Here is a 15,730-nt window from a genome sequence, read left to right on the forward strand (position 1 = left end):
AAGATAGAATGTGGGAAGCCGATAACATGCTAGAAAACACTGTAGGGTCCTTTATTACCTTTCTGGACATCAATGATTATAGTTAATCTGACTACTCGGAATATGATAACAAAAAACTTACAAATGAAGCTATATTGAAAATAGTGATTTTTTTCTAAATTATAATATTTGTTACAATATATCTATTTTAATATTATTCTTACTCCAATATGAGTTTTTATTTACTTGATCTTAAAATAATTAATATCCCAATTATCTGCCCGTCCTTGTAATTATAATCATAAATAACATCTTTAGTATTTGAATAAACTGCCATTAGCAACGTCGCTGTCACATTACTTTCATTCGCCAAACTCATCTTTCTATTGAATGCAAATTAGTGTGACCTTAATTTATTTATTTGTTGTGAATTCAGGTGCAAACAGTACATGGTACCAAAAAAACATCTCCTAATTACAATAACATCATTAAGTCAAACAAAAAAAAAACAATAGTATTAATTGTTAAATAAATTAATTAGAGAAGGTAGTGTTGCAATAAGAAGGATATAATTAGTATAATATATAATGTAATAGCTATACAATAATTACCTATCTATTATTGTAGAGCAAAAAAGGATTTCGAAAATAACTGAAATAATTAACAAAAAAAAAATTCGTATTTAAATTTTAAGAGACACTAGTTGGAGGCAATTCAAGATAATAACTTTTTTAGTTGTTTTTTGCGGATATCAATGATGTGGAAAAAATAACGACATCTAGCTTATCACAAAAAAAAATAGTTTTGAATCCTGAGTACCGGAGAATTCTGTCTCCTACATTTGTTCTAAGATTCTGGATACTAAACTAGTGTCTGCTTGTTGAATTTAGTCTTGAAACTCACGCAAATTAATGGACTCTAGCCTTTTCTTTCGCAGAGTAACTATTTTCAATTTTGATCTTATTTAGCAATAGTTGTGAATATCTATTTGTTTTGACGCTCTCAAGACGATTAATATGTACCTCGTACATCTGATTTTAAATTACTTGATTTAATATTCTTAAAATATTTTGTATTTCTTATAATGAAGTCCGCAAGTTTGTTGGAAGTTATTAACGAACTTTCCGAACATGCGGTTTAAACATCGATTTCTCATTAAACATATCCCCTGAGTCTCTGATTTTAGTGATGTCTTAAAATTAGTGTTATTTAAATTATAATAAAAGTGTATTTTGTAAAATGAAATACTGAAGCGCTTCGAAGTAATAAGAAATAGACTACTTTCTTCCCAAAACTTATCTAAGCGCAAAAGATCTGCTTGAAGGTTCAGGCAGTGCTATTGTCTCACTCTAACTTTTGGAACGTTTTCAGGTCATCTGCAAATACCAAAAATTTAGTATTCTTGAAGCACGATTTAATTTAATTTATGCAAATTATAAGAAATTGAGGGCCAAGATGGCTTCTTTGGGCAACTCCAGAAGCTATGTTAGATGGATTTAACTGATCTCCAGTTATCGCTACAAAGCTCTTTCTGTGCGATATGTAGGAGCTACAAACCTGCTTGAGGTGGTCCTCCACACCGATTTCAACAAACCTGACCCACATTATATACTAATCAACTTTGTCAAACGCCTTACTGAAGTCAGTGTAGACTACATCTACCTGCCCACCGCTATCTATTTGCTCTAATACATAGTCAGATAAACGGAAACAGTTGGTGTCTAAGAATCGTTGCGAGAAGAATCCATGTTGTTCTTGAATAATTTTATTTTTAAATTACCATAAAATTTATTCTTACATGATTTTTTCAAAAAAATTACCAATAATACACAGCTTACTTGTTGGGCGATGATTATATTGCCATTGTTATTGCCACTCTTGCGAACTGTTATGGTATTATCACACTAAGCATAATTAATCGTATGGCCCGCATTGACCCAATTCTCATTTATATTACAATTAAGTTGGCGACATTATAGTTTTGCCAGCACGTTTCGCATATTCATTAACCTAATGTTCTTAAAGAGATACTTGGCAAATCCTTATCCCTTATCCATATTGTATAAATTGCAATTAAAGTTAGAGGAATGTTTTTGAAAAAAAAAATGAACAATTTGTCTGAGTAAACTCTTAAAACCTTTATCATATATATAATCGCAAAAATTTGACTGACTTGTCAGTTTTTTTCTTGGAATAGGATTTTCAACTTCGACATTGTTCTGTCCCGCTTCTTTCTTAATGCTGAAAATTGTTCTTTCATTAACACCACTCAGTTTTGAAGCGCTTCTCACAGCTGCACTTAAACTCACCTTTTCATCATTCACTAAACAGCAAATGATATTAAAAATCACAATTTTCGCACTCGCATGGAGCACTTGCCCTTATTTGAATTTCATTCTATGTTAATGGTAAGAGATCTAACATAAAATATAATAAAAAAAAATCATATTTTTAATATTAATTTTTAATATTAACTTTTATTACCTATGTTATTCTAATCTTTTTATTATTTAATATGTATTGAAAATGATATTAAAATTAGCTAACGATATCTCGTTTTTAAAACATTTTATGATTCTGACTTCGGAACGAGTTTAATACGCACCTGTTGTAGAACAGAACAGAAGAGACAAACCAAGTGTTTAAGATGTTAGCCGACAAGAAATGTGCTGTGCTGTTGCATTTTAAGAGTAGGGAAATTTTCATTGTTGAACTGTTATATTAATTCATATTAGTGTGCTTTTTATAAATCTTCCTAAACCAGTCTATGCTTTAGGTTCCTCGATTTCTAGTTGAATTTTCCCATTAGATAGATTGATCTCCTATATTAAAAACACTTTAGAAAGCTTAAACTGATTTCCAATTTGAGGGTTTAACATAATGACTCTAAAATATTTTTCTAAGAAAGCAATACAAAATCTTATGTAGATAATTGACCTATAATGGATGTCCCAGTTTGCTATTGGTTGATTTGTGGGGGTTGGTGAAGTCGGAGTATACTGTCATTTTTATGAAACAGTATTTTTTTAGCCGTGGAAGCTTATTTGGAGTTATTTCTATTCCGTTTTGTGTTTGTTATTAGTAATTACCAACTTACTGTTATTCAATTGTTTTTCAAGACTCTTTTTTCAAGACTGACACCCAGTTTAAGAAGAAACAACACCTCGCCGAAATTTAGTTCTGGGGCAACAGAATTAATAAAAATTGAAGTAGAAAACATATCTGTCTCTAGTTGGAAAAAATGTAATCGAAGAAGAAAATGTTTACAGACGTCGACTAGGACCAGAACTAATTATAAATGTGGGGGACGAGTCCAATGACGATAATGATTATTTTGATGTAAAATAACTTTTTTAACATTAAAATTTTAAAGTAAGAATTTATTTTTCACTGCATGAACTAATAATAATAAAGGAATCTGACCCATGAAACTCTACAAAAATCCGTCAGCTTTTGTATGCACGAAGTACCGAAGTACGGTTCTGGAACGTCATTGTGGAATTGCAAATCTATTGCTATTGCTACTGCTATTTGATTCTCGGCAACGCTGTGCCGGTTTCACCCATTTGAAATGCATTGCCTACGCTACCCACACTGTATTCTCAGTGTGACTTGGACTATAGTTTAACCGCTCGAGGGACCTTAGATCCATCAATTTTTGCTATTTTTGAAAATCTGAAATCTGGTATCTAAATATAGACACACACGCGCTGTCAATAACCTGACTGTTTTAAATATCGGAATTAAACGAAAAGCGGCGTCGAAACAAACAATGAAAATATTGTCACACAACCTTCGGAAATTAACCTAAATAGGGTAGAACGATGGCGGGTGGTGGGGGGTGTTAAAACATCGTCCATCTATTTTTATACGCCTCGTCGGCATTCTAATTTGATTCGAATCCCCCATCACGATGTTAAATCAATAACTTGAGTGAGTTATTGCCCGGAACATGTCCTCGTTCGGCAACAAAATGACGCTCTATATATAGTGCTTTTCCGAAGAGCGATTTTTTCAAAACGCGAATTTCGCAATCGAAACCGACGGCACAACGCCGCCGCGACGCTCGAGACAATTATTCGTCGCCGTCCGACTCGAACATCGCATAATTCATTTAGACAAGCGACATGAGTTTTTAATCTCTCCGCCATGCGATGAGGCAACAAAAAAAAAAAAGAAAATCGGCACTCGATCCCCCTACTCTCGACGATGCCGCATGACCTTACGGTGCTGCAACGCGGCGTTGTCAGATCGCTCGTGGACGCCCGTATTTTAAGCAGGTGTCCCGGACTTTTGGATCTTTTCTAGAAAATGTGTTTGAAAAATTATTACCTGGCTATATTTACTATAGAAAATGCAACTTTTATGGTATTTCTAGAAGAAGGAGTTGTAATACGCAATGAAAGCACTGTTTTTATTTGATTTAAAAAAACAAACAAAATCGTTACATGTTGTTGTTTAATATTGTATTTATGTAAAAAAATTTCAAAAATAATTACATGTGCTTTTTATACTTAATGTAAATATTTTTAACGTAATATATATTACCAAATAGAACGATTGAAAACAAATTTAGAGTTTAGGTAGTAGGTGTAACATCAAATTTGCAATGGTGCATGGTCGGTGAAAAAAACTCCGATTTCGAAACAGCATTTTTTACCATTTTTAGCGAGTAAGATGTTTCAGATACAACACTTTGGACCTCGCATTAAAATTACCTCAGCTAAGCAAGAAAACTAGATGTAACGAAAAAGTTAACATTTATTTTTACATTGTTTGTTCCCTAAAATGGAAAAAAATACAATTCGTTTTAAATTACCCGGTTAGCACAAATTGAATTCATCAGCTCTTAATGATTTTTTGATTCTTAATTCTTCATATAATTAAAAGGAAAATTAAAAAAATGTGGCATTTTCTAAGTGAAAAATTAACACATATACTTTCGATCCTGTTAACAGTTTACCACTATTTTGCGTAAATCTGAATAGGAATTTCTAGCTAAGATCTTTACGTACTGTTGAAGCATTTTTGGTTTGTTATACTTTTTTTTTGCTGAGGAATTAAATGTGTTACGTGTCTTTAGCGAATTAAGATTTTATAAAAATCTGTAATATATTTACTCGCGTATCTACTCGCTCGATCGCAAAGCTAATACAGTAAAGCTAAAGTAGAGTCGAAAGAAGATATATAGCTTTAAAACTTAATTAAAAGTAGTTTTCAATATTAGCTCCGACAATACAATTTGCTCCTACATAATATGATAAAAGCTAAAGGAAGTGTTATATACAAAATTTGCTTCAATGTTCAAATAGGCAGTGAAAGGCAGATAATTTTGCTAATCAAAAAGAAAGGTTTTTGGCTTTTGTCAGCTTATTGTTTAAATTTGACTATGTTTATCAAAATTTAGCCACAAATTTTATATTTACAAGAGTAAAATTTAGACCGAGCTCAGTAGTAATTTTAAACCCAAAAGTAATAAAGTGATTCGTGTATAAATAAAACAAAACTATCGTGGATTAGAAATAGATATAACAATGCACTTATGTTTAGATGCCCCCAAGCTTTCTTAATAAGTAAAAGTATGCAGAATATATTTTTGTTGAAAATTTTATTAACCAAAATCGTTAAAACACCATTTGTTGACTGTTCTGGTTAATATACTTTGTGGAATACTTAGGCTTTCAAAAATAGAACAAAATCTACAAGGAGAATGAAAGTCACTCCGAACACTTACAAGCCCGCATTTAAAAATACAGAAACCCGAAAACGAAAACACCATACTTTGACGTCAAGAAAAACGTGCGAAGAACTTAAGATTGCAACTAATGTGTTTTATTTATCAGATTTTGTTTCCTACTATTTATTTATATGTTTTGATGAACTAAATGGGTTAATCGATAAATTAAATTAAAAAAAAACCTTTCCATGAGAACTATAGGCAAGGCATTTAGTTCCCTCTAAATTGTCTCTGCGTTATGAAGAAAGTTTGAACTATGCACCTCATTTGGATCTTATGCCAGATTGGTGGGCGGTAGATCGAAAAAGTATGTGTTAATAGTGTGAACCCTACGTTTTATATTTTGAAGATTGGTACCTACTATTATATAATACATTGCGATATATCTGCACGAAACATACATTTACATTTAATATTATTTATTGTAATAACAAACTCACTAAACATTTGTCGTTTTTATTTTGTTATTTTTTTTTAATAATAACCTTTCTTTCTTTTTCTGAGATCTATTTGTTGGTCCCTGATTGTTAAATGTTTATATTTCCAATAATTAATTTGCAGAATACGTATTGATACAGTATTGTGGTACAAATTTGATAAACGTCATTTTAGGCACGAGTTTGTTTTGGTACGAGCGGAGCGAGTATTTAACAAACGATCAATTGAAATCTTCCGATGTGTTGCGTACTACACTTTTTCGACTATCCTCCGTTTTTTGGTACATTTTTGGAAAACAGCGCGAATACGTGTGACGTCAGAACTGTCAAATGTCAAAATAGCATGGCTTACAAAGCTGAAGCCTTAAAGTGGCACTTTCTATACGCTTAATAAGTGCATAGTAATAAAAATTAGTTTTGTTCTTTCCTTGGGTAATGTTGGAACTAAAATACGTTTTCGGTATCATATTCCAATTTCCGTCTGCTAGGGTAGTTCGAAATACATAATGTGTATATGGAGGCGCGGAAGTCTTAGTTAATATTTTCAGCACTAGGCTAAAGCAACATCACGGGATGTATAGTGCTGGTGGCTTTCATCAAAAATATTTCAAGGTTTTTCGGATTTGGGGAAACGTGAGTGGATCTGGCAACGACACACTGCCGGCAGCCGAGCCACGACGGCGGTCCAGCCCGCGAAGAGAAGCGAAGAGGGTGGGTTCGCGCCCCCGTATCGAACGTGCGGCCGGCGCATCACGCGTTGCCAGGAAACGAGTCAGAGGCGCGCGCCGAATATCGGTCACCATAACGTGGCCGGATTTATTGGGAGGTCCTCAAAATTTCGAGTCATGCTCTCTATTCTCCAATTTTAGGGAATAAAAAAATCTTCTGGGCAAATAGCCAAAAGTGGGGCGTATTCTTGAAAAACACAGGAAAAGTTCTCGTAATCTTTACCGTTTCCACACTTATATGGAAATCCTTTATAAATATGGCTAACATTAACAACTAAAATTTGGCACTTGGTATGAAAATTGTCACACTTAATTGATTTCGAGTTCGTTTATTCGTTCATTATCTTTGCATCTTCATGCTTGATTTAATACGAAATCAAAAAATTTAATGCACGTTTGTTCTTTCCTTTCTTTTTTGCACCTATGATCAGTTACTTTATAAAAAAGAAAGTGCAGGGGCTTTTTTCCCCAAATACAGATACAGATACACGGCGAAGTTGGATCCGTCGCATATTGATTATTGCAAGGCCAGTTATAGTCCGGCACACGACGAATGGCCGTGACTTGGAAACGGAAGGTCCCTTACCCCCAATAAACAAAGCAATAAAATAATAAAAAGCCGATTTACACGCGTTTATCAGTGCAGATATTTTAAAATCATTTGCGTAATGCCATTACTTGTTACAGTCTTGGTTATGTTTAGACCGAGACAATGACACTTGCTGTTTCTACGTATTTAAATTAAAAAAAAATATTTGAAATGACTTCAGTCGACGTTTACCATAACATTCCTGAGACTGTAACGTAGCAAATAAAAAAACGCGAGTAATTTATAATTTTTAATGCAAAATTGAAGGTCTTCTAACAACGTCAGACGACATGGGGCCTGCCATTGGGAGGACAGTGGAGTAAACTGGCATTCCAAGGTCAACCTTGTGTCGATTTCTTAATAAAGATAACGATTGACTAAAAAGCAACGAAGTTGTGACAAAGACATAATGAAAGTGTTCAGGCATTAAATAGACCCAACCATTGATGGAATGAAGACAAAAATATTTAACTCAAATTCAGACTTTGTTAGACAACCATGACACTATAAAGAAAATGTACCAAAATTCTTCATCGAACTGTATTTTGAATGTACCTGCATCTAGAGGAATAAGAATATGCATTTTACATATGGCTCGAGGCAATTTGGGAAATTGGGTAAACAATCCTCTTCTTCCAAATGTTTCACCAGGCAGCATAATAATTTATGAGAATGCTAGTTATTATAGCACTTTAGCACAAGAAGTAACAACGATCAGCAACAAAAAACGGTTATTGCAAGAGTTCCGTAGTCGGCACAATCATTATTTTGAAGATACTGTTACAAAAAAACAACGAGTTGAAGTTTTAAAAATAAAATCGTATAATAAAAATCCAGATTCAAACTATTCTAACTATATTTAATAATTGTATTAATATGTATATATTATTTATATAATTACAATTATACAGTATGCAATGCAATGGAATGTATTCTTATATTCTGTGTTTCAATTTTCTTCCTACTACCCTGGACCGATTTGGTTTATTGGCTCAGAAATGCCTACCAGCAGATAAAAATGTCAATAGCATTACAGTCATGATATATATCGAGTGTGACATGACATGCTCTACGTGGCCCACCAATAACGGCAGACGTAAACTGGTACCCAAACGGCCCAAAAATTCAGGAATGGTGGAATATATGAAACTAGGACTAAAATAAAATTTCTATTCTAGCGACGGTGTTCCAAGAGATAACCTCACAAGAACAATGTGCCAGAGAAGAAGCCACGACAGTCAAGTTAATTTTGGTTTGCCAAAAGGCATTCAATGAGACAGCAAGTCAGAATAAAGTGACGCTGACGAAGGTCTCGAAAATAACGAAAGCGCCGACGAAGTAGCCGGAAGTAGAACAGAGCCATTTTGTGGAGCGGCTAGGCCCGTTGCAAAATTACTCATCAACGAATGGGTATAAAAAGAACCCTGTAATGTTGGAGAGACGCGCCAAGACAAGAACAGATAAAGGACTTGCTCCGAAGCCCGTCTTGCACAGACTTGCTAAAGAAAAATGATAGCTCTATTGATGGGACACTGCCAGCTTATGCGGAATCCAAGCTTAATGGAAGTGCAAAAAAACACAAAATGCAGATTCAGCCAAGAACAGGAGGAAACAGCTATGCACGTGCTATGCCAATGCGAACACCTATCCACATTGCATTTTCATCTGATGTGCGTAACCAAAGCAGAGGCAACGAGCTACTCCATGGAGGTGTGTGTCTAATCAGAGAGACGGACAGGCAAGGAAATTTGAATCTTGAATCTAAACTCTTGTTGGTAGCACTGGCAATACATATAATAATATTAATCAGTTCGAAATCACCAAATTCGAACCTCAAAATATCCTGAAATCGAATCGATTTACCCAGAAAAATTACCTCGTAGTCAAACGTCAGTCTCGATGCTCATGGCGTTGATGTTGTTGTTGTGGCGCGGGTTACAGTTCTGTTTCCGGGCCAGCTGGTCGCGCGTCACCAGGAGACCCTCCTCTAGTTCGACCAAGTCGCTCGAAGACTCGCTCAGCGACCCCTGCAAATGCGGTCAAATCAAACCGACGAAGGCGCGAAGTAATGAAATTTCCACCTTCTTCATGTGCTGGCCCAAAGTGCCGGGCAGGTACGGGCAGCTGGTCACGTGATTGAAGTTCTGCGACTGCATCTCCTCCTGATCAGTCTCCCGATGGTAGAAGTAGTTGAAGTTGGAGACGATAACCGGTACTGGCAGGGCGATGGTGAGGACGCCGGCGATCGCGCAAAGGGAACCAACGATTTTCCCCCACACTCCCACAGGCCTGGAAAACGACAACGTGGTTTAGTAAGGTTTGCAATGGAAAGTTCTTCAATTCAAACATCGGGAAGCTGGATCTATAAGCCTCCGTCTGGACTAAACCGAAAATGGTGCCCTGGTTTCAAATTAAAACTATCTACGAAGCATTTGGCTATACAGCATGTGAATTGCTACTGCCTATGCCTACTGACAGGCGCAAACACAGGAGTTAACCTATGGACAATAGCTATATACGTTGTATTTACTTAATCGAGCGCAGAAATGGCAAAAGCTCCCGTTTTAGCGACCCCGCTATATTTTTAAATTTTACAGAACTGAGCCGTTAAAGATGTCAAATAATCTAGGTTGATTTTGTAATTCATTTCTAGATCCATTTACTGTCTTTATAAAAATTATTATTATAAGGTAACTTTTTTCGACTGACTATATTATACTGTTGTTTTTCAACCATTTCAAAACACTCATTGAGGTGGTAATCTTTTATGTATTATAAACATTTTTCATTTTTGCTACGAACTGCCAATTTTTTATTAAGACTAAGTTATTTTAGACACAGATCTTGGAACTCTAATCATTTAGTGGTCATTCATTTTCTGCTAGTTCGCTGATCGGAAGTCCTGTTTAAATATTATTTTTAACAACGATTTTTAACTATTTTGTTTAAGCTTTGCGTTTTGTCGAAGAGCGTCTCCTGTAAAAATTAAAGACGCTAAACGGTTAGAAACTTTGGGAAAAATCGTTGGCGATGGGCCTCGAACTACATAAGGAAGCAAAGAATTTCAGAAACAAATTATGAAGTTAGAACACCATTGCTAGTCTAAAAAAAACTTAATTTTTGAGAGATTCAAGTTCAACAGTTCAATATTCCAGAAGGAGGCGCAATTGTTTGCCAGTTTCTTGACAGAAAGGCTGTGGTTACAGAAATCAAGACGACATCACAAGAGACAAAATTGTCATGGATATTCTGGAGAAAAGCACACATGGCATACTGTTGAGAGAGTCTAACTTGACTCTGATAAAAGCCATTGAGGTTTGTCGGGTCACAGAAGCAAGTCAAAGCGAGCTGACAGTAAATGAAATTAGACATGATTTGCTGATAGACGAAAACAGTCGGATGTTGAACATCAGCTGAAGCAAAATTCTTGCAATTTCGGGAACAAACACAAATTCAATGACAGCAAATATCCCGTTATTGGATTCATGTTTGCGAAATGCCAATGTCGTAACCATTTTGCGCTAGTGACACTAAACTCAAGACCAACTAATTGCTAGTAAATCTTCAAGGAAAACGGCAGTACCAGTAGTAGTAGAAGAAGCTGAACATGACTGTCTTGAAGACGGCGGAGGAATTTTATGTAAATTCGTTGAGAGAAAGGACAGCAACAAATGATCCCAACTGAAAGTAGTGTGAAGGACTTGAAACAATTTGGCATGGTTGGAAGTGACAAAACCAAGTGAGACAGGAAATTCAGTTTAAGCTAGACACTGGAGCTGAAGTGAGCGTTTTACCAGTCAACACTTTAAGATAGTGCAAGCTTGAAGACAAGCTTAAACCAACAGAAGTGACTATGGTAACAAGAGGTATAAGATTCAAGCTTTAGGGAAAATAAGAGTTCTTTGCCAAGTTAATTAGTTAATCAAGGTTCTATAGAAAAATTTGATGTAACTTATGTGCATGGGTTCGTTTTTGATGGATTGCGATCCTCCCAGGAGGGTCTCCAAAGCTCTTCATGATTAAAATTAAAAAAAAATTGTTGTTGGTGGATCGAAGATGTCCAGAAGTTTATGGACAAGCGGTAATCTGGTTTTAACATTATATATCATAAGAACTTTTAATATGTGATCAGTAATATTTTGAATGTAAGGAAGGACTACAGCGGCAAGTTTAGGGTTGCTTTCGAACTCATTGGTCTTTGGAAGGTTGTGGTGAAGTGAATTTTGTGCTGGAATGCTAAATGTTTCTAATGTTGAAATTATCTGGATATAAGGGCTGATGTTAGGAGTTTTAATTCTGGGCCCAGTGATTTGGGTCGAAATAATTTTACGGGTCGGTAAATAAGAGTTGATAACTGGCTTAGTTATCGATCGGTTAGTGTGCGCAGGTTTTTTATCAATGACCTAATGTTAGGTCTGGTTTTCTATTAATAAGAATATCCAAGAATGGTACATGGTAAAACGTATGTTAGGGTGTATAGAGTTTAAATAGTTAAGAAAATCTAGAAGGGATCCTTGACTATGAGGCCAAATAACGAAAGTATATATTTGGCTTTAAATGGAATATATCGAGGGCTTTCTTTCCAACAGCTTCCATAAATATATTTGCGACGAACGGTGATAACGGAGAACCCATATTTGTTCCTGATATTTATTTATAAATTTGGCCATTACAAGAAAAATATGTTCATGACAAGCATTTTTTAATTTAGATGAGTATATCTGATTCCAGATTCTGGAATTTTAATAAATCCGAAATTACGTTGAGAGTTTCAGGATTAGGAAGTTTAGTAAAGTTTAGTTTGGTTAGTTTAGTAATGGCTTTTCATTGAAGTGAAAGGAATTTAGTACGAAATTATCAGTTTTCAATATGAAGAGTTTTAATACAGAAGCTAGATATTTTGAGACATAGGTAACGTAGGATGTTTATTAAGTTGACGATATTAGGAAATATAATGTTAAAACCAGATTTACCACTTGTCAAAGACACAATTTCGTTTGATACATCAACGGTTTACAGTATTTCATGCATATGCAACAAAGAATAACATTGCAAAGACAGAACCAAAAATATATCAACAATATCAAACTCATCAGCAAATGCCGAGAAAAACCATGTAACCGGACACCAAATCTTATTCGACCAAACTAAAATTCTGGCCTCAACTCTGACCTCAATTCTTCTAAAATAGAAAACAACTAAACAACAACAAACAACCTTAACCCCCAATTAGGTCTTTACTTTTCACCAGTCCCTCTTTAGCTTCGCCTCCCTCAAACAATATATAAACAGGTACAGAGTAGAATGCATATCAGTTTCATTAGGCTCTGAAGAAGGCAACAGACGCAGGAATTCAGAAGATTTGTCAATAGTATTTAATAAAAAATTATTTACCACTTACCATTACCACTACACTATAAATGATAAGCGTTGATTCTCTTTGGTAGTAGTGAAACTATTTAACTATTGAACAGCCTACATAATTAAAGTTGATTTCTGGTTGAAAAATTCAAAAAGACGATATTTGATATTATATTTATATATACTTTTTTGCTTCACCGCATTCTCTAACATTATTTTCTGTTATTTTCTATGTTAAATGGGTTTTTTAGTCTCTTTTTCTTCTGTTGAAATGTTCCAGGTTTGGTTATTTTGGTATCGTCAAGTTATTTTACTTATTGTTGGATAAATGGATCAACAAAGTGGTAACAAAACGAAAATCGGATAAAAAATTATGGTCAAATTTCAGGGTGGCGACGAATGTATTACAAATATAGCGAAACCGATGTGGGGAAAAACAAACAATACAACATTAAGGCAGTGAAAGTGCATTGCAAAAAAGGCTGCCACGATACTCAAGCGAGTCTCGTCGAGTTACGCATGTGTATATGTGTGTGAGTGTATGAGGACGTTTAGAGCGCATGCGGGACCATACGGTTAACAAAAATATAGGAATTCCTTGGTTTTCTCCGTCAAATAAACATTATCATCCGCATCCGTATCTTTTTATTTAAAAACCTGAAGATAGAGGCCCCAAGTAGCCTTTATCTTCAGGTTCTACAAACAATGTTTGGGATAACTAAATATTTTGCAGAATACTTACATAAATAACAAATTAAAAACGATCAGCGATGCTGCTATTATAGCCTCTGAGAGCGATACTTGAAATGCTATACATCAAATAAAATCCTTTCTCATAAATAATTGTAATGATTATTCAAAACTTGTCCAAAATTTAAAGAATTTAGTAAACTAAAGGCTCCTATCTAATCACCTTTTTGTAACCGTTTCTGTCAACGTCTTTTTATCTAAACGTCTCGATATATGTATTTTTATTTAATTGGCTGTAAAAGCATCGCTGATCTTGCGATCTTGTTTACCATTATTTATATAAGTATTCGGTTTTGTTTGTCATCACACCAATATTTGAATTATACCCAAAGTTGTTGTAGAACCCCAAGATGTCTACTTATAGCCGAAAAGGTTGTTTTTAAATAAAAAGATATACACTCCCAGGGAAAAAAATCCGTCACCCTAGAATTTTGGATAAATTTTCTGGTTTTTAACTTTATTTTAATTGTTTCTTGTTGTTTTAGCAACTAACTTTCTTCGTTGTGGGCGTTATCATAGAGAATAAATGAAAATGTTTTTTGTGCTAGCTCTAAGTACCCTCTGGGAAAACTGATGGGGATAATTTCATTTACAAACTGTTTTTTGTAAACTGTTTTTGTATCCCAAATCTAGTATTTTTTTGGTATCATACCTGAATCTATTCCTTTTAAAACGGCAACTTGAAGTTTGTTTAGGTGTCATTGAGAAAAAGAAGCACTATAACACTATATGCTGAAATTAGTTAAGAACAACGAAAATTTTAATAGCGTATATTTCGTGGCATCCAATGAATAAGATTAGATATTAATGAAACATATGCCTATATGGAACTGCAACCACCCATCGTTACGTTGAAGATATCTTACAAGATGTTGTCGTTCCATTTACTCATTTCAATGGAAATCAATACTAGACTTCACAGATTTTACAGGTAGTGAGCGAATATATGGATGAAATTGGATTTTCATGTTTAGAATGGCCAACATGTGGCGCGGATCTCAACCCTATTGAGCATGTTTGGATAAACTTGAAACAGTCGTACGTTGTCGCCCCGAGCAACCACAAACTTTGCAAGACTTACGACGCTATTAAAATTGTTGTTGTTCTTAATTAATTTTATCACACCTAAATAAACTTCAAGTTGCCGTTTTATTGCAAACGTAATTCTTTTCCCCCTCAGTAGTCCCACAGGCTGTTTTGAAGCCATGACAAAAAACAACATTTTAATTTACCTTTTGTTATACAACATAAAACGAAGAAAATTTTCCAATTAAAATAAATGAATTTACTAACTGCTACAAAAATTATGAAATTCGAATGAAAAACTACAAAAGTTATAAACGAACTTATCCAAAATTTTAGGGTGGCGGATTTTTTTTCCGGAATGTGTATATACGAATGATAATGTTTATTTGACCGAGAAAACCGAGGAAATCCTATACTTTCATGAATTTTACGGCCAGGAAATAACTAGAAAGCATACAGTTAACGTTTTCTATGCTTGCCCCATGGGTTGATTTTTCTACGGTTGCCGTTTGCGAGAAAAGCCACCCCGTGTGGTCGGCCGACCATAGAAAATTCTTTGTTCCTCGTACTTTCGATATGCAAAACACCACCACCACTTAAGCAACATAATCAAAACGACAATAATTATCACCAAAAAAAAAACACACGACATTCTGTGTAAGCAACATCGATTAGTGGCTTGATAACATCGAATAAAGTGAGGTTAAGGGAGGGCCGGTTAAATACGACAACACGGTACACGGCTGACTCTGGACGCGTTCCTGGGAGACAAAGAATTTTCCGTCTTTATCATCGTCGGACATAACGTGTAATTTTTTTGCGCTCAGATTAATATAAAAGTGTGTCACACACACAATGTTTCGAAATTCATTTTTCGTGTGTTACTAGAGAAAATAATCAGATCTGATGCCCGCGTTTACGAGACGCACCCGTCTATTGTCAATAAATTTTTCGATCGTACGAGATGGAGCGCCGTTACACCCTATAATTGGCTAAGAACTCAAAATTTCCGTTTTTTTGATGTTTTATTAAAAAAATATAATAAATAAATTGAAGATCAAATAATTACTTACAAAAAAGATCCTTATGTATTTTTCCTTAGAAATTTGCATTATATGTACCA

The 15,730-nt window shown here is 34.7% G+C and overlaps 1 protein-coding gene across 10 annotated transcripts in view; it reads right to left on the bottom strand.

The window, feature by feature from the left end:
- Positions 1-15,730, bottom strand: part of LOC132697680 (potassium voltage-gated channel protein Shaker) — a 293,335-nt gene that overhangs the window by 6,296 nt on the left and 271,309 nt on the right. For 9 of the 10 annotated variants that reach the window (XM_060663226.1, XM_060663224.1, XM_060663225.1 and 6 more), the window contains 2 exons: positions 9,552-9,759; positions 9,347-9,497 (listed from right to left, as the gene is read on the bottom strand). In XM_060663226.1, coding sequence (XP_060519209.1) covers positions 9,354-9,497; positions 9,552-9,759 — 352 coding nt within the window. In that variant the 3' untranslated portion in view covers positions 9,347-9,353. Of the gene's footprint in view, positions 1-9,346; positions 9,498-9,551; positions 9,760-15,730 lie in introns of those variants that run through there. The other variant, XR_009618282.1, reaches the window with a different exon arrangement.

The sequence above is a fragment of the Cylas formicarius genome, unplaced genomic scaffold (genome assembly GCF_029955315.1).
Source record: "Cylas formicarius isolate icCylForm1 unplaced genomic scaffold, icCylForm1.1 PGA_scaffold_2__14_contigs__length_35257938, whole genome shotgun sequence".
Classification (NCBI taxonomy): domain Eukaryota; kingdom Metazoa; phylum Arthropoda; class Insecta; order Coleoptera; family Brentidae; genus Cylas; species Cylas formicarius.